The 20774-nt window shown below is 41.5% G+C and overlaps 1 protein-coding gene across 1 annotated transcript in view; it reads right to left on the bottom strand.

The window, feature by feature from the left end:
- Window positions 1–20097, bottom strand: part of bmper (BMP binding endothelial regulator) — a 37201-nt gene extending 17104 nt beyond the window's left edge. The window contains exons 1-2 of the mRNA XM_083918190.1: window positions 19536–20097; window positions 12711–12796 (exon numbers count right to left, since the gene is read on the bottom strand). Of these exons, the coding sequence (XP_083774316.1) occupies window positions 12711–12796; window positions 19536–19641 (192 nt within the window). The 5' untranslated portion in view covers window positions 19642–20097. The remainder of the gene's footprint in view (window positions 1–12710; window positions 12797–19535) is intronic.
- Between the last annotated feature and the right edge of the window lie 677 nt (window positions 20098–20774).

The raw sequence follows: 20774 nt of genomic DNA, 5'->3' as shown, positions 1-20774 counted from the left end.
ACTCTTTTCCTCTATTTTCAGTCACTTTAAATTCTCATTTCTCCCGTCATCATTTTACTTTTTTCATTGGTGGAAGTTAAAAAAGGGGGTCAAAGATATTTATAATCCAGTCTTATAATATATATAAATTACTAGTACTAGTCTTAGTATTATTCTTATTTTATGAATTAAGAAAAAAAACCTGAAACTTTACTTCTTTTAAAAAACTTATATTCATGACTAAATAAGCATCTTTAGGTCTTTTTTACGAAGACACGGTTGCAACTAAAGATTATTGTAATTGTCCATCAATGTTTTGATTATTTATTGGTTGTTTTGGGCCATAAAATGTGAGAGAATGGTGAAAAATGTAGATTAATGTTTCTTAAAAACCAAGATGTTATCTTGTTTTGTCCACAACTCAAATATATTTGTTGTTTATAATTGTTGGGATATTGTTGTTAATATATGTTTCCTGTCATAGAGGAGGAAAAAAAAACAGAAATTATTCACATTTAAGAAGCTGCCGTCAGAGCATTTTGACTATTTGTTCTTAAGAAATGTCACAGATTTATTTGACATCTCATCGATTCATCTTTGCAGCTCTGAGATTAGAAACGATCGTTTGATCTGATTCAATTGGCGTTGGCATGGCAACAACAAATACAGGTATTCTTTCATGTATTATTGTACAAATATTTGACTGAATGGAAAGTTTAAGGATCATAAAAGTTATTACAATTCATCCTAAATGGGACATGAATATTTGTAAAAATTTTTCACAACAATCCATCCAATGTTTGCTGACGACGTCGCCACCAGAGCCACGCCGCTAAAGAACGGCCCCCCCCCAAAAAAAGTTTTCACCTGCACGCCCCTCTGCTGTCAGACTTCATCACAGCTTAGACGTGTGCAGCATGTTTTAGTAATAAAGTGTCTCAATCATCACAGTTCAGCTGTGACTTTTCACACCGACTCAGCAAACGCTGCACGCTGTTATCCGTCATCACCGCCCACTGTACTGGGACTGCACTTGTTTAATTCGCTCCACTTTCACACCCAGCTTTTATTGCTGATTTTATCCACATGCTGTGTGTGTGTGTGTGTGTGTGTGTGTGTGTGTGTTTTATTTTACACACTGCGAGGGTTTGTAAAGTGGAGGTTGGCAGGTCCCGGGGCCCTGTGGCCCTGCGGCCCCGCGGCAGGCGGCTCTAACGAGCACGGATCAAAGGAGGGCGAAAATAAATCGGGGTGGTTTAATATAGCAGCAGCGCTCCAACTAAACCCCGACCACACTGAGGACAGATGATGTCATGACAGAGCGGGAGGGAGGAGAGGGACAGAGGGGAGAGAAACGACATAGAGTCACGTATTTCATCTGCCCCTCTATTTCAGAAACTCTAGATTCTTACTATTTATGTTTTCTATTTACAAAATACTACATAAACCAGGGGAATATTCCCGAGCAGTCTACGACTTATTTTAAAGCAAACTCACAGTTACGTTCATATTCAACTTGTCACATCACATCCTCATCCTCCTTGGTGTAAGTTTGTATTGTTTAAATATCTACAAATATAAATATTGTACATATTGTTCCTGTTATTCTTATATTTTATATTCCCCTGTGTTTAAATTGTTCATATTTTTCTACAATCTGTTTTTTTTTATTGATGCTTCCTCTATGTTAGCTTCCCTCTTTGCCGCTGTAATGTGGAAATTTCCCGTTTATGGGACTAATAAAGGAATATCTCATCTTATCTTAATTTCTTACTCATAAAGGTCAATTGTCAATAAGATTTTAGGGTAACAAATTATGGAATTACTTTTTCTGTTTGGCCAAAAATTGTATCATGATAGACGGTTACAAAAGATGTATTGTTGTCTATGTCTTACTTGTTTTACTCAGAGGTAATTAACTCGTTTAGGGGTCAATACAGTAAAAATAACCACCCACACACACACACACACACACACGTACACGTGTACACACACACACACACACACACACACACACACACACACACACACACACACGCACACACACATTACATAGTCTCACAGTTTTGCTCTTTTTTAGTTTTAGATAGAAATTATCATTGTTCTTTCTTATCATTGTTGCTATCAAACATATGTTCTTTATAAGTTACCATCACTTTTGATTTCCTGCATTTTGTGTATTTTGACCTTTTTTAATAACTTTGTGAATTTTCTTTTATGGTGAAAGATTCAAATAAGCTCTCTGGTTTTGTATTTTCCTCTTCCTGCACCGTTTATCATTTGTCATTTTCCATGTATGTTTTTAAATTGTGCAAACAACTAAATAAAATAAATAAAGGAGAAAGTCTCCTTTTGCACATTCAATAAATAATATAAAATATTCAGTACAGCAGGAGAGGTTGCTTCAGGATGATTTTATATGTGCAGCCCTCCTCTTCATGTGTGGGCTGAACCGCAGCACCAGTATCCGTCTCACTCACTTTATAAATAAAAAGAGCACTGAGGTGAGAAGTCCGGTCAAATGCAGCACAATGTTGTGAAAACAGAAACAGAGAGCACCTGGTGAACAACGCCACACTACACGCCTTTCATCCTCGGAGCAACAGGTGCTACAGAAGCTCCGGTGAATTAAATCATCCTTCAAAAAGGAAGAGATTTCGTTCTCGAGACGAAGACTTAAAGTGTAATTCCTGCGCAAAATCATCCCAGGGTCTTTTTCCGCAATTACAAACATCAAATAAGCCATCAAGGTAGCTTTCTTTGTGTAACAACTATTAATGAAGGAAACTGTTCAACTGCAGCATGGTGAAGGCATTAAAAACGGCTTTTTTAATCACTAATACCGCTCAAAATAACACCAAACCTCTGCAGCAGCATGAGAAGAGTCCTTACAAAGAAATCAAAGCACCAACGGGCTCCTTCCTTTTGGATTGACTTTGGTAATCCACTGGAATGGACTTTACTATGAGAGGAGCTGGTAACGAGGCCAGTTGGTAAGTCTTTCAAAACACTCTTTTAATAAACTCAGAGTTCACTAACTACGTCGTTGGAGCTTTGTTTTCTGTGTAAGGACTCTTCTCATGCTACTGCGGGGAGGTTTGGTGTTATTGTGAGCAGCATTAGTGGTTAGAAAAAGACGTTTTAATGCCTTCACTGTGCTGCCCCGAGCTAATCAGCATTAGCCTCGTCCAGCTATTAGCGACTCTCCTGGATGATTTTGCGCTGGAATTAGACTTTAAGATGAAGAAAATAAAAAGAAACGTACCTCACACCATCTAGCTTTTGACACTGGTAGAGTTTTCATTTTGGTTTTTAATTATTGCTGTGATATCACTGATTGCTGATGAATGACTGCTGGGCGCTAAGGTTCTTTGCTTTACACACTTTTTTGTGAAAGTGTTTTTAAATATTTAGCACCTTTATCCTGAAATAAACTACAGGATCTTTTCACTTATCAGCATGGAGCATTTTAAAAGCAGCATTAAGGACTTTTTAAATACCATTTGCACATGTACTGTTTCTGAGCACTGATCTGTTTATTTATTTATTTTTTAATGTTATTTTATTATGTTTAGTTGTGTGTTGTTTTTGTTTTTAAACGTGAAACTTGTACATTTTATGCTGCTGTCTCGACCAGTACTCCCTTGGTAAAGAGGTTTTAAATCTCAATGGGAATATCCTGGTTTAATAAAGGGAAATAAATAAATTGCACAGACCACATATGCTGACACTAACCACTATTGTGCTGTCGGTTTTATATAAGTGATACTTTCTTAATGTGTGATTTTGTCATGAAACACGCTTTCGTATGAAACGTGTTATGGAAATAAACTTGACTTAAATGACAGCGGCCAACTAACGACCCCGAAAAACAGCGCGAGCGAGCAGAAAATCTAGAAATTGATGTTTATTGTTGATTCACTTCAAATAAATGCAGAAACATAAACAGCTACCACCTCAGCACGCCTGCTTTACAACATTCAGTCAATAATGCGACGTAATCTCATCAACAGGCGAGGGTGGTATCTTCCTAAATATGTCTTTCTATTCAACGCTTTTAAATGGCGACCAGTACGTGACCGCGGCGGTTAAGTTTAGGCACTGAAAGGACCTGGTTAAGATGAGAAAAGCGGTCTCTCTCTCTGCTGTTACCCATTAGCACAAAGTGGTGTTAGTACATGTGACCTCTCTCTTCACTCTCACCCTTCTTGTCTCAGGGTCAAAGGTCACAACGGGTCGCCACGCCTCATAAACACTCGACATACCACCGCGGCACCAAGGCTGGACGGCTGTCTGTCGCTGAGGGTGACGACCCCACCAACACACACACACGCACACACACACACACACGCACATGCGCACGCACACACACACACACACACGCACATGCGCACGCACACACACACACACACACACACACACACACACACACACACACACACACACACACACACACACACACACACACACACACACACACACACACAGAGTGGGATGAAGTGTCGGTATGCTCGTAAGTGTGTGTGTCAGAGAAAGGGAACGTGTGTTTGTGTCTGTGTGTATTCACGCTACTGTATGGAGATAAAACTTGAATATATTCATATTAACCTTATGGTTAAAACTTTTGTCTTCAGAGCTTCAGTAGCGCAGAAGAAGCCGTTGAGTCTGAACATCACAGAGACACGAGGTTTTTCGGCTTTTCAGAGACAAAAATACTCGTAAAATTGGATTTTGTCCACAGCCCTTTAAATTCAATCAGTTCAATTTGATCATTTCTAAGTGAATAAGTGAAGGTTAACATGGATGACAGTGACTCCATTAGTGAAAAAGTTTATGTCCAGTTCAGTGTTTAAGCGTAGAACGTTCTTCTCAGGGTTAAACCATTTGGTTTTTCTTCTCATACTGTATCAGCTGCGTTACAAATGGCATACTTTTACTCACTTACTTTACTTTTAGTCCGTACTGCAGCTGCTCGGAAATAGTTGTACAATTTGTCCCTATCCATTTTGAAGCAGTCCTCGTGCCCTGTTTGTGCATATAACTACACAAAGTAATGCACTGTAATCTGTGTGTAATCCACAAATTTATTACGGTGGACCTTACGCCGGAGCAAAGAAGGAAATCCGATGGCGTAGAATAAGAGCGCCAAAATCTGCATAGAGAGCCTGTTGATGAGAATACGTTCAATACGACATTTTATTGTCTTAACTTCCTCTGAGCTTCCTATTCTTATTTTATCTGCTTTTATTCTGTAAAGCACTTTGTTAAGAAAAGGGCTACATAAACAAATCTTATTATTATTATTATTATTATTATTATTATTATTATTATTATTATATTGTCCCTGTTGCAAACCGTATGAATACATTTGGGACATATTACTTCTTCATAACATTACACTTTGAACTCGCACACTCTGGCTCATATAGCATATGTTGTGCAAAGGATTGTGGGTCAGAAGAGCTAGACTAAAATATGACCAGATGCAGTCAGACATCTTATTTGACATACTGTGTGTTGGGAATAATATTTATACGGGGATTTATTTTATTGCCTTCTCTCGTGCACTAAACTGTGCTTTTTATTTATTTATTTTAAAAAGCAAACTCAGTTCGGTTTCCATCAGTGGAAAGGGCTTTTTCTACTCCTCGTCATCTTGGACGGAAGCTTTAATGATCAGTTTTGAGACCAAACTGAACGTTAAAAGACTGAAAGAAACATTTGATCAACGTTAAAAAGGATCTCTTCTTCTTCTTCTTGAATGGATAAAAGGTTTTCAGTTGGGCTGTTGGGCCACTGGGAGGCGACAGTGTTCACCATTTCTCCTCATCATCTTCTTCCTCACTCCTTCTCCTCCTCATCACTCAACTCCTGAGCCCTTCTCTTTCTCCCATCATCAATCACTTTCTCTCCTTCTGTCTGCAAACACTCTTCTTGTTTTCCCTCTTTTTTTCTTTCCAATTTAAATCTAAATGTTAAAAGCGTTGCCAACATCCCCCGCACTCTCTTTCTTATTCCTCACGATTTTTGTTTTTCCATCTTTCTCTCCAGTTTAATCACTCCCTCCTCTGATTTTGAGATGTTTTCCTGAAAAATTGAGCCTCAGTCTTACTCTCCCCCCTCCTCTCTTCCCTTTGATGCTTTCTCTGTCATGGTGAAGGATAGAGAGATCAGTCAGGGTCTGTCAGCGCACGAGAGGACCTCTCAACTTAAAGGCCCTTGGACATCACCCCTCCCGATCACCCCCCAAACCTTAACCCCCTTTGCCACCGTGACCTTCCACCTTTCACCCTTCCTCCAAAACAAACAGGTCACGACCCCCCACCAGCGAACAGGAGCCACAGTAGCTCAGAGACGAGACGGACGGGGAAAGATGCCGATGGGAACTGGTTTCAGCGAGTCACTTTTTCTGCCAGAGGAGAGCAAAAAACATTGCCCCCAGCTGGTCGGAGTAGAAGACAAGCCGCACACGACCGTGAAGGATCATGCTTTATAGACATATAAATTAATGTGGTTTAAACAAATGTAAAGAATACAACCTCGCTGCCTTAAAGCACGGCACAGGAAATCATTCCTACCTGCTGCCATCCGACTCTTCAATGCTTCACAGGGAATAAACTCACATCATTCAAGTTACTTATTATTTAAATCCTACCACTGTCATTAAAAATGCACCTTTCTCTCTCTTGCACCTTAAAATCCATATTGTAATATAGTGTTTTAAATCTGCGATACTGCACTCTTATTGTAGTTTATACTTTGTATTTCTGATTGTTTTGTACCGCTGCTATGACCTAATTTCCCCTTGGGGATAAATAAAGTTATCTATCTATCTTGACCATCTTATTCCGCACTGACAGAATATTCTGTATCAGCTTTTTGCAGCTTTTCATTTAAAGCTTTAAGGTGTTTACATGTTCAATTCAAGTAAAATATTCTTGTTTTATGTGTGCATCATTCACCTGTGCACCACCCTTTCAAATAATGTCGTTTTTCTGAGTTTTGTTTCTCTCTTAAAGACTTTTTCTAACACTGAAGGCACAATATTGTTTAAATGAGTTACTTATATTTGCGCTCTATGTGGTAACGGTTGGACTGACAGGAGCTCTTTACTCGTCCTTTGTTCTCCTCGACTGACCGTGTCCTGTGTTTTATCTCCCTCTCTGACTCAGGCAGCCTTTTCATCTCTTGTTTCTTCCTCCTCTCTTCGTGCCACTCAGTTTGCAGCAGACAGGTGAGACAAAAGAGAGACAGACACTGAAAGAGGGGAGACACGGCGTATTTATACCTAAACAGCAGCTATTATATCCTTTCATTTTTGTCACCTTTAAATTGACTTTTTCTTTTTCTTTTATCCGAACACTGCTTTTATTTTGAAACACAGTGCCATATACAGTCCTATACATTTTATCTCTTTCTATATTTATCCTCTAAACAGTTCTCTTCACTTAACTTATTTGATTTCATTTTTCCGTGAATTTCATCTTACTTGTATTCTTATCTCTACTCTCTATGTATTTAACTAAGAGTTTATTGTTTACTGTTTATTGTTTTACTTTCTATATTTATTTATTTATTTAGCTTAGAGAATATTGTTTATCTTTTACTGTATTTCTTTTCTACCTCCTTATTTTCTACACAAGTGTTTTGTAAGCTGCTGGAAATCCCATTTCCTTGCGGGAGTCATCCCAAAGGGATCAATAAAGAGAAGTCTAAGTCTAACGTGATGCATTCTTAAAGTTTTGCGTAAGTAGAACAGAGCAGGAAAGAACAGAGCTGGTGTTGGTTTGTGTTATCAGGTAAAAGCTCGCCCCTCCTGTATTGATCAGCTACTGTTTGAGTTGAGACACTTGGCAGGAAACGACCTCCGACCTTTCCTCTCACATCGATCACTGACTGTAAAACTCCTCTATGTGCGGTTCATCTGGAATGTTTGCTTGATCGATTAACGGGCTGTTGGGACCCCTGACCTCCTCACAGGTGGGTGCTGCTTGTAATGTTGGAAATGTGCTGATATTCAACTCATCAACTCACAGCAGGAAGGGAGCTGAAGATTAAATGCTCCATCACAAACATCTACATCGCACTTACGTTGATTAATTGCAAACTCAATCATCCCTCAAGAAAACTCGTGTGTGGATATTTGTGCACCCTTTGACTCTTGGGGTGGACTTTACGTTGCTGTAAACACTGTCAGAACATGACTGAACACTTTTCTCTCTTATCTGTAAGTGATATTTATCAATGTAGACAGTTCTGATGGGAGTTACAGAGTGTCGGGAGTCCCTGACCGCGCAGAAGTCCCTTGTTGGTCTGACATTAGCGGGTAGCTTGTGGAGATTAGTTTATAGCTAACTGATAAACGTATTCTCATCAACGGGTTCATATGATATCTTATGCACAATAATTCATATGTCATCTTACGAAGTATGATGTTATATTTAAAGCAGCAACTGTAGGATTTTCTCTCGTCTCCCCCTCTAGTTGGGAAACAGTATTTTTCTTTGTCGTAACAGTTGTCGTGGTTACATGATCAGGGGATACACTGCATTTGTTGACAAGTCAAGGATACACGCAACGCAGTCTGCCCAAGCCAGAAGATTCGAGAGGCCTATATGTCAGCATGTAATGTCATATGGATATAATTTCATGGGTTTTATTATTTTTTTCTGAAGCCAAAATATCAAAATTCTTTTGTTTGCGTTGCTCATGTTTCTAGAGCCAGGTGTCCATCGGTGGTGAATCCCTCTCCCTCCCTTAGCTCAGAGTGAGCACTGGGCCAATATCGATCCTCGTCGGCCCTCCGATTCTGCACTTTCCCTTTTTCATTTTTGTACATGACATCAACACAGTACACGCAGTCTACACACGCTGTAGCAGCCAACAGACAGGCACACACACACACGCTACACAACTGTGCTCCGGCATCCGAGGTGGTGACGTATTCTGTAAAGCTGTCGATTATTTTGTATTTTTTTGCGCACTGGTGTCGAACCAAATCCAAAGTTGCATTGTGCCAGTGACAGAGATACAGACTCCGTGAGGATACGACAGATCTGTTATTAAACTTGTCTCGGAAATATTTTATGAAGGTTGAAAAACTACATGGTGTTGCTTTAACGCTGTGAAGTGACGACCGGTATGTATCGGTTATAATTTACTTTAGGCGGCAAAACGACTTGGTTAAGATTAGAGAAAAGGTCGTGCTTTGGCTTAGTCTGTGTCTTTTCTAGATGTGTTTACTGATCACGATGAGTATAAATAAACAATTTATTGTGCAGCCCAACATCAATTGTCCCTGTATGTGAAAACCTACTTGGCGATAAACTGATTCTCATTAGTGAGACCAGAATACAAAGCAAGCTATCACCACGGCCCAAGTCAGGTAATGCAAGATGTCCTCCTCCTCCTACAGAAACCCAGTTCATATCCCACACTGAAAACTCGACTCCAGCTCTTTTCGCGAGAGAGACAAACTGAACCACAACAAGTGACGTGAGTGAAAAAAAGAAAAAGGAGCCAATCTGAGGTTTGAGTGAGGGGAGGAAGAGCCGATGAGAGAGTGGAAAAAGACACGGAGATGAACAGACAGATAGACGAGGATGATGAAGAGCGTGACGGAGATGGGACGACTCCCTCTGAGATAACGGATCGTCATGGCGACCGGCCTGTCAGTCAGTCTGTCAGCCACATCCACTCTTGGCCCCATTACAGTGCTCGGCCTCACCCCGGCTCACACAATGGCTCTTCTGTGTGTGTCTGTGTGTGTGTGTGTGTGTGTGTGTGTGTGTGTGTGTGTCCCTACCCACAGAGCCATTAGCAGGTACTCTGGACCAACGGGAGAGCCAACCACCCCCCACGCCCCTCCATGTATGAGTGACACTGGAGACCTGATGGCTCCCCAGCCCCCTAAAGACAACCCAGCGCCATTAGAGTCTGTCTTTTGGGGGATGAAGGAAGTGGAAGTGAAAAATACTCGTTTTTGCTAAAGGTCTGGTTTAACCTGATTCATAACCTGGATATTTATGTTCACAAGCATCAAAACTTTTCCTCTCCTTCATCAGAGGGAACAGGATCCTCTGACAGCTCTGAATACACTCGTACAGATAGAGAGAAAAGTAGCTGCTTAATACGCTGTAAATCAGTTCATAGAGGTCAAAATAAATACATAATATTAACACAAAGCAGTCAAACTTCCAGATGTGTCTTCAGTTAAAAACACTTAAAACTCGGCAAACATCTGATACTTGTTTTTTTCATTATTGATTTGATTTTCAGCTGTTATATAACTATGACATACCAGTTATTTCCAGCAATACCATCTTCTCTCATATTTCAACAAATAAATCAATCAGCAATCTGGATAAAGTGCAGAATTAAATCTCACTACACACGTCGAACAAAGGCAGAAACAAGAGCGATCATGTCTGTGTTTAGATTTGTGTCACGTAAAGAATAAAAACCTCTTTATTATTTTATAGTGACTATTAGAGGTGGAAGTGGGAGCCGATATCTGACTGATATGAGTTTGTGCTTGACAGGCTTTAAAAGTTTTTAGGAAATAAACTAAATTCAATAAAGATGGAGCCCTGAATGTATGGTTTACACGTGTATGTGTGCATGCAGGGTGCGTGCGTGTGTGTGTGTGTGTGTGTGTGTGTGTGTGTGTGTGTGTGTGTGTGTGTGAGTGTGTAGAGGAGGTTCAAGTAGAGATGAAAGGCCGGCCATTGCCTGCTGATGACTGATAGCATTCAGCAGGGCTTTGGCTGATGTCTGCCTGATAACACAGAGGACGGCTCAGTCAGACTGCAGGCCGAGCGGAGCCTCAGAGCAGCCAATCAGAAGATGGAAAGTTGTATTTGCCATGAATAAACTATACATGCAGGCTACAAGGTGACATACAGAGAGAATGCATGTCCTATTCTGTTGTATTCCTCCAGCAGTTCCAGAGTTTGTACTTATCTTATTTCAACTTGCTGCTAAACTGCACGCTGCGTATTGTTGTATATTGTATAAACCTGCGTTTAACCACAATGTCTGTTGCACTTTGTCACACTTAGTTATTGTTTGATTTATTTTATGTTAGCTTTCTTTTGATTTGATTTATGTTTTTGTGCTTATTGCAACACGGAGCTGCCTGTTGACGCCTGTTTGTAAATAACGGCAGGAAAAAACTATCGGCGGACACAGCAGCCTGCATCGACCGATGCCGATACACGTTTAAAATGCAACTATCGCCCGATAAAATCGATTGGCCGATGTATCGGCCCATCACTACTCAGAAGTGGAAAAGAAGGGAAAAAGCACCTTTCTGGCGTCAGAATTGGGGTTATCTGGATGTTTTGTGTTTTATTTTTTTTACAAAATTACCCCAAATATTTTAGTTTTAACCAACTTTTTTTTCTTCAAATATTTACAAGTAATAGTAGTTGCCATGGCAAAGTCCTCCCTCAGTTTAAAGGTAACGCTCTATTGATGTTGTTTTTTTCCACGTTGTTTTCGGCGCCGTTGCTTCTTGATTGATTCTATTTCCGGGTCAAAAGCCACTGCTGCGTAGTGGGGAGGGGGAGTTATAACCGACGGAACATACGCAGACGCAAAACACGATATTACGCCGGGTAAGCTGTTTACATGAATGAGAACTCTGATTACTAAAGGATTTTTCTTGGTCTGTTAACCCGGGTATGAGAACTCTGATTTTACCGGGGTCAGGCGTTTAAATGGCATTTGAGAAAGTATGCCCTTAACCTGAATATAATCAGGTTTTAAAACTGCATGTTAACGCGTATTTGCAGTGTGAAAGGCTGAGTATCATTTAAAAAAATATGATAGCGGTACCCTTAAAGTGATACCGATGCAAACAGAGTTAGTTAGTACTACTTGGTTGTTGGTTATCACTTGTAGAGTACTGATACCCAGCCCTAATATAACGGTATGCAAAGTTGTCTATACACTGATACAGATTAACACACATGGAGAGCATGCAGCCCTCAAGTTCACACCCACGTGCTTCCTGGAGGATAAACTCTGTTCATGTGACGCCTTTTAAAACACCAGACCTCTCTTTCAGCCGCTGTCAAAGCAAGGAGACAGAAAAGCCTTGTTGGTCCATTCTCATCCTCTAAAACAAAGACCTCTACAGCAGTAACAGGGGGTAGAGGGGTGGTGCGGGGGTCAGGGGCCAAAGAGCACATGTTTCAGGAAAGAGTCGTCCCCTAACGTTTTGTAGGCTGGTTTTAACTGCCGGGCAGAGCCAAGACAGCGTGACGACAGGCATGTCTGTTAAAACAAACAAGCCCCACTTCATGTTTCCTTGCAAGTTTGTTGTAAATCCTCAGAAAACAGTTAAGAGTCACGTTATAAAGAGCTTTCCTGTACTTGCAAATCACTTAGCAGTTAAAAAGCCTGCCTCCCCACTTCACGTCTCACCTAACATCCCGCCAAAAAAACATTTCAAAGTTCTGTCGCAGTGTTGCAAAGCTTTCACAACCTTCCGATAAGAAACACCACGCACAGCTCAATAATCTCCTCTACAAATATCACTATCAGCGCTTGAAGAGGTCATTTTGTCCTATCAGCCTCAGTGGAAAAGCTGAGGCAGCAATTACACGTCAAGGTGCCGAGAACAAAACAGGGTGGGCGGCGAGCCGTTCGCCTGTGGCAACAACAGTAAGAGAAGCCAGCTCTGCAACATATTGACAACACAGAAATGTGAAACTAGATGTTCTTACCAGACAAACGCAGGTGATGCAGGGATTGTCGGTGATGTTGGGGATGTGGAGGACTTCTCCTTCGTTTTCACAGCTGGCCTCTGTACCTGTGAAGGAGAGCGGGGAAGGTGACAAAGGTGAGGGTGGGGCTGAGAGTGAAAAATGGATCTGGACTTTTGACTCCGACCAACCCTCCTGACCGACACAATCACCTGTCGAGAACACATGACGTCACACAGGCTCGTGTTGAATAAACTGTGATATGGAAGCAGGCGAATCATCACTAAAGAATCCACCAAGGTCATTTCAAACTACACAAATCAATATTTTTATGTTAACAATTTCACTCGTAGCGACAAACCACAGAATTAGAACCCGACTCATTGTTTTGGTCTTAAACTCCGTGAACGAGCTGGTGAAGAGATATTTTTCCTCAGAAGTTGGTGGAGACCAAAGCAGAGCTAAAAGGATATGGTGTGAATATTGGTGCCTTAAGTAGTTCGTCTCTGCAGGGGTTTGCGCTGGCGCACTGATCGCTTGTGTTACTGGAAAATTTCTCAGGATAACCCACGAAAGAGGGAGTATAACTCTTCTACTGTTGCATGAAGATACGCTGTAATGTGTCAGTGTCAGTGACCAAAAGCAGCAGTTTTATCATCACCAGATCAGCACTTCCCAGCTGCTTTGCCTTACTTTTTCTTCTGTTTGTATGACATATTCATTGTGTGGGGTTTGTCTGTCCGGGTAAAAGCAGTGACATTTAAAAGTGAGGTCTTAAAAACGTGAGTCAGTCACTTTGTTACAAGAGCAAATGTAATCTGAACCTACTGCAGGAAACGACCCCAAACACAAGGGTTTATGGGTAGAAGCAGACAGATGTCAACATCTCGCAGCCGACCGTTGCTCCTGCGAAGAAACCAAGTCCGGACCGATGCTCAGCTGTTTGTTCATGAGCCAGGTTTGTTTTGACTCTCTATAATAACTTCCCTCCAACCTATTGTCATGAACCAGGGTCATCGGAGGAAAAGGTAAATCCCCACTTTTGACCAATCTGTTTTAGTGTCAAACTACTTCCTGTTTCCTCCAGCTGATCCTATCTCTCTGAGAGAAGAATTGCTCTCACTGTTTGACCCCAAAACCTACATATTTGTGTCTTAAGCTCTGTTTTATGCATTTTCTGCTTAGGCTCATCTGTTGTAATGATGCAATTTGTTCATCTGGATCATAGCAAGATTTTAAACATTAAATTAAAGAGTAAGTAAGCAATGTTTGGTCAGCCTCTAGTCAGTGTACTGTGATCTCTGACTCCTGACCTGCTGACTGCTGGTTTGTTATAATGTTGATGAAAATCGACCATTCGCTCCTGCACCAAACAAACAAAGAAACTGCATGGTGGTGTAGCACCTGCGATATTCTGCATTAGAAGAGTTCGGCAGTTGGTTTCCTTTTTTAAAAGCCTTTCTAAAATACAAACACGGGAGAAAAAGTGTGAGGGAATGGACTAAGTAGTGTTTTTATCTGTTCAAAGGTAAAATCGTTGGCATGCACGACTGACTTTCTGTACAGTTGTAACTGAGCGTTACTATCAAGGCCACTGAGTTATTACATTATTAGCTAACTACATTAGCAGTTTGTAGGGTTACAGGTTACATTATGTGAAAGCCTGTCTTTCATGCTATCAGAGTTTAAGCTAACGTCAGCAGGTCTGTGCTGCTCTTTATTAAATATGGAGAAGTTTGAACTTGAGCAAACCCCAACGGATGTTACCCGAGAAAGCCTTTACGTTTGTCCTAATCCAAAAAGGCTTTTTCTCATGTGACATTAAAAGTGGAACATACTGTTTAATACTAGCACAGAGCAGCCAAACAGGGTTCGGTTTTAACAAAATAAAAATAATTAGTCTAATTTTTTGACATCATACTTGAAATACTAGATAAATTAGCTCAATGCAATATCTAGGTACGCAGACGACCCTTGCGTACATGCTATGGTACAATTTTGGCTTTAACACATTATCATATATGTGTATAATCAGGCAACGTGTTCTCATGAACAGGCCCGTACCAAATACAACGAAAAAGTAATTCACAGAAATTTGTACGAAAAAAACACGCTGACGGACCGCAGGACTAGACCGAAAGTCTAAATACGCTAGACGGGAGGTGCAACAACGCACAAAAAACATTAGGTGACCTATCTTTAACCAACAAAAGGTGACAGTTAGGGTTAGGTAGGAAAAAGACTTGGTGAGGATAACAAAAAAGCGGTAACGAACTGGAAAACGACCCCAAAAAATTGCCGACCTGAATGTGCAACAACACATAAAAACAACAAAAGGTGACAGTTAACATACATAACATGACATAAGAAACACTTGGTTAGGATTAGAAAAAAGAACATTGACTGGTTTCATACGGACGGGAATTGAACCCCAATCCCCTGGATTTAAGGCCTGTGTTTTTGCATGACAGCTAGCTGGCTGCAGCTGTTCAATAAGAATGGCAAGAAGCGAATAAATGTCACTAAAGTAACATGAACAGAACTTTGGTACATTGTCCGATCACATCAGACAGATTTTACTAGCAATGGTGCATGAAAAAATGAAAACTCCCATGACCCCTTGCTACATCACAAGGGATTTTTCTCATTGTTTTGACATATTGTACATTTAGGCCTCGATTATACTCCCAAAAAGTGTACACTGAAAGCTGTGGACACCACGGACTCGTAGTAGATTTATGCTACTTTCTGAAGTCCGCTTGGAAAACACGTTCCACACATGTGCAGTAGATCATTGGCTACCACTTGTAGCATAGTGGCCACAAGTTTGCACGTTCACAGCAAATTGAAGGTATGTGGATGTTCCCACAGCCGACACGTACACCCAACAATGACAGAATTGACGTCACACATACTGTATCAGACCCTTGCGTTATTCGCGGATGTAAAAAGTAATTTTGGCTTTAGCCTCAGTTTGTTAACATGTTATCATGAAGCCAGCAAGTACAAATTTAAAAGCCCTTTTACAATATTATTATTTTAAAACAAATCAGCTGGAACGGTTCAGACATTTTTAACCAACCATTAGCTTAATTAAACTAACTAGCGACTGTTGTGGTTTCAGCCGCCAAGATCGTTGATCGCTGGCTAGAAGTGAGAAATTCACTTTTGTCTATACATCCCTCTGAAATAAAGTCCCTGTTGTTTTAAAAGTGATTAAGAAGTTTGATGGTGAATCTGCCACTGTTACCGTTGTAAACCCTCGACCTCAGCTGACGTCTGTTTGAAGCTGCGAAGTTAAAGATGTGAACAAAGTTTATATCGGGGCTGTAACAGACTTAAATCTCTATAACAACAGATCCTCATGGCAGCGAGTCGTGCCGTCTCTGTTTGTCCCTTTGAGTTCAGCAGAAAAACCAGCCTGTGGATTCTGGCAGAGCAGACGGACCCTGCCGACTCCACCACCACTGTAAAATTTACAGCCTTCGAGTGTAATTAAACTGGCAGGGCTGTAAGTGGTGGAAGGGTGAGGGGGGTCTCTGAGGCCTCGTCCTCCGTCTTGACAAAATACCTTCCTCTCTGTTTGTCAGCAACTGTGTTTACCTCGTCTGTCAAGATAACTCTACCTAAAGTGATGTTAAACTTAAACCTCGGCACTACATGTTTTACCTTGATTCTCCTGAAATCATTGGGAGAAGAAAAAAAAGCAGTGAAAGGGACAGAATGACACGGAAAACATAGTCGGAGAAAGCAGCGCAGAGAGTGATTAAAAAGGGCTGGAGCTGAAAAGACAGCAGGGGACTCGAAACTGTGAGCTCTCCTCAGTTAAAGGTCACTCTCTCTTGAGTTTGAAGATAGATCCGGCTCTCGTGTCCATTTTATACAGTTAGTAAAATACCTACAATTATTAAGGTCTGAGTCTCATGAATGAATCTCTTATTGCACTTATTGAAAGTCTCTATTCCGATATGCATGCACAACATTTATCCTTTATTTAAGGTAAAGTAGTTAATGCAGTGTTAAGTATTCATAAAATACCCCCTGCACTATTACATATGGTATCATTATTACTTATTATTATTTCTTACTGAATGCAAGTGTCATTTTCTTGTTCTAGCGGTTTGAAGTGGAGCTAATTATACAGACTTTAAATTCACTGTAATAATAAGTGCAATATTTCCCTCTGGAAGTTTATGATCACATTAAAATACTCTAATACCTCAAACGTGTACTTAAGCCCAGTACTAGAGTAAATGTACTTAGTTACATACTGTTGTCAGATTAACAAGGGCAGAAAGAAATATGTGATCTGAATAGATTTATGAAGGATTATATACATTTACAATAATTTAGATTAGATTGAATAATTGTGTAACAAAAATGCAATTGTAATTAATGTAATTGGTAATCTGTAACTACAGGCTTTCCAAACTGACTCTGAAGAAATGTCATGCAGGTTTTTCTCCAGTCTAAATACGTCACAAACCGTATCGACGTAAAACGAGTCAGTGGTGAGTTCATAAAAGTTGAATCAAAAATTCAGATTCAGTGAAGTGCGGTGGCGGTAGAGCGTCGTCTCAAGTGCAGTTTACTTGAGTATCTCTTCTGCTACTTTATACTTCCACTCCACTACATTTAGGAGGGGAATATTGCACTTTTATGTGACAGCTTGAAAACATAACGAGCTTTTAAATACAACACATTCCTGAAGACCTTTGTGGCTTCTGACGTCTTACAAAAAGCAGCATGTATTCGGGATCGTGTTTCAGATGTCTACGAGTTGTTTTACAGCTCCCAAAAACAGTGATTTTTTTTTTCCCCCTCCAAATTTCTGACATGGTTTCATTTCAATAAATGCTCAAGATTAAAGAAAAGCCCAAAACTTAAAACAGGTTTATGTATCAGAGGTTAACTTTTCCTTCTCTCCTCTGTTAATTATCTCACGACCCCTCAGATTTATCTGCTGGCCCTGAATATAAAACTGTACGTAAAGCAGCTCAACAGAAGCATCAGAATTAATAAACGTATAATGTCTTATATAATGCTACATCAGTCAGAAGAAGCAAAGCGGTTACTTTGATACTGACTTGCTGAGGTAGTATTTGAAGTGCTATCAGACCCTACAGAGAGGCACAGGAGGAGGCGAGCAACAAGTGTCCTGGAGCAGATTTAAACCACTAATGCTGTGGTTGTGAACACAACCGTGAAGCCAACAGGATGACCTCTGTACCGGCTGCTCCACCTGCTGCAGTGACACATTCAACAGATCCTCAGCCCGCCCAGAACCCTGCGGCCTGTGGTCCAGCACACAATAGACAGGATGATACAGGGCAATATTTGGGATGCCAGGTGGAGGAATCTGATCTGCTGGGATCATAATGGTCCAGCCCTCCTCAGCTGATACAGCTGGTCGTAGGTTCTCAGAGGTTTTCCTACTGTTTCATGTCAAACAGATACCTTTGGCTACCAGAGAGCCATCTGGTACAGGTTTTGGTCCCCCATCTGATTCCCATTTTTCTGTTTACTTCAGGAACAGAGATAAGAGAAGAGGAGAGTGGGGGGAACCCTGATAATCAGAAAATATTCTTATCAGGGCTAAAAACGGATGTGCATGCAGGTATTTCTTGTCATGTGGATGTCTATAATGACGTTAAGAGCTTCAGAGAAAGTGAAACCTCTGTTTCGAATCTGCTTTATGGAAGATTTTCTCCTTTTCGTAATGAAATTATCATGAAATTCAACTGCTGTCGGCATGGAAACCCTCCAAATGACCCGGAGGAACCAAATAAATGAACATAATCAAATGCATTTAATTGAATCCCCTTTTCCTCACAGTGCCGGAGGAGGCAGGCAGGTCAGGGCTCTAAATGCGGGTCAGTCAGCAGCAGTCCCGTCCCTCACGCTGCTGATAAGACGGGCAGGCTGCACACCATCCACCTTTCTTTCATTCAGCGGGTTTCTATTCTTCTCATTTCTCAACGGCGCTGCAGGGCAAACAAACGATATCCTATGATGCAATGCGGCTGTCAAAGCGGGGATCAGCCCGGGGAGAGAGCGCGCACAGACCGGAGCTGCTCAATCAGAGCCGCTTCAGCAAAGTCACTGACACTTTACAGCCTGCCTTTAACGCAGAAAAGTGGTTTAATTATAACCTCCAGTGACACAAACAACAATTTGAGTAAAGTTCGGTATAATTTTAACGCAGACCTTTCATCCTAATGAGCTAGAACATGTTATAATGTCCTTAAGTTTGATATAAATGACTTTGATATTGACTTGTGTCAGGCAGCAAAACTCTGCAAATAACAAGCGCGTCAGGGTGGATCTCGGTGGGATCTGTTTCCACTGCAGAAGCAGACCAATTACTCGCAGGGAGGTGCCGAGAGGATAACCCGGGTTAAACTGAAAGCAGAGTCTGTTTTCGTTACCCAGCGCTCATCTGAACCTTCACACTCAAGATTAAGAGGCTTTCATAAAAAAGAAAACAAACAAAAACGTATTTTTTCTTTGCAAAATACATTTAAAACATCATGGTGTCAAGTTGTGAAAGGAAATAATTGTTTTTTCCGCATTCTGTTGATGTTTGGATTGCTGGTGATCACGCACCAAGCTGGAGGTTTTATTGCCCGGTTCATGGACCATTTAGTGGACCACCAGATTACTGGTAACCAGAAATATAAAAGCTGAGGTGACTTTGATTTCGGTGCGGCCCCCCGGCAGAGTAAAAACAGGCTGAAGGAGCAGGGAGACGCGGCAGACTAAATAACCAGGGCTTTGGGTAGGTTTTTACGCACGGTGGGTGCTGTGATGTGTTATTATGAAGCCGTGTGATCCCTTTAATCTTACCTGTAATTAACGGAGAGGATGACTCGGGCGTTTGGAGCATCAACAAAAAGCAGAAGAAAAACCTACAGGTGGACCAGGGGGGAGGGTTCGAGCAGCGGGGCAACATCCTCGGGCTTTCTCCAGGAAAATGATGAGAGAAACGGAGGAATTAATGAAGAAAAAAAATCAATCCAAAGGGAAACAAAAAGGTGAAGCAGATCCACGTTTCACGCGCGGATGTTCCCCCTCTTTATTCCAGCCGGGAGAGAAAACGCTGAATTGCAAAGCGACAATGAGCCAGACGCGCGGAGATTACACCGACATTAGAATGACAAAGACGCGCCGACGGGCAGGAGACAGCGCGGCTGCTCATGTCGTGCCCGGAAAACAGGAGTCCGTGGATGAAAACATTTAAAGATAAAAACCAAAAGTCCCAAATCCTACAGATGTGTGGATCCTGGGAGGAGGTTTCTGAGATCTCCGCTCCACTCCGGCGGCCAGAAGAGTCCAAAGCAAAGTGTTCGAGGTGACTTAAAATGAAGTCAGCGAGGGTCGGTTCACCAGGAGGAGACTCGTCTCAAGCTGCGCTCCGAATCCAAAAGTCCGTTTGGCACAGGGATGCTTGATGCCGACTGTCCGGGACGGAGGAGTGGACTGCAGTCTCTCTCTCTCTCTCTCTCTCTCTCTCTCTCTCTCTCTCTCTCTCTCTCTCTGTCTCTGTCTCTCTGTCTCTCTCTCTCTCTCTCTCTCTCTCTCTCTCTCTCTCTGTCTCTCTGTCTCTCTGTCTCTCTCTCTCTCTCTCTCTCTCTCTCTCCCTCTCTCCCTCTCTCTCTCTGAGTCAACCGGCCTCTCCTCCTCCTCCTGCTCTGGTATTAAAGCGGACCTCTGGTGTCGGAGCGCACCACACAGCCAGAAAGTCCTGCCTCCTCTGTGAAACCCGGGACCTCCTCCTGCCTCCAGACCTTTCCAAAACCTCCTGCAAGACCCTCACCGGTCCTCTGCTCCAGGTCTCCTGCAGACTTCTACCAGTCCTCCATCTCCTCCAGACCTGATTTTGTTAGTCTAAGTTTTTTAATAATCTCAGGATTCTATCTGCCTCTGTCTGCCTGCTACTGTGTGTGTGTGTGTGTGTGTGTGTGTGTGTGTGTGTGTAAGAGAGAGAGAGAGAGAAAGAGGGACTCCTGCTTTGGGATCCAGTTTCATTACCAACAAACCAGGGGAGCTTCATGCTTCAAGTCTCTGTGTTTTAAAAGAAAAAGA

The sequence above is a fragment of the Echiichthys vipera genome (assembly GCF_963691815.1).
Source record: "Echiichthys vipera genome assembly, chromosome: 8".
Classification (NCBI taxonomy): Eukaryota; Metazoa; Chordata; class Actinopteri; order Perciformes; family Trachinidae; genus Echiichthys; species Echiichthys vipera.
Note: the sequence above shows the minus strand (reverse complement) of the source record. Positions and strands in the feature narration are given on the sequence as shown.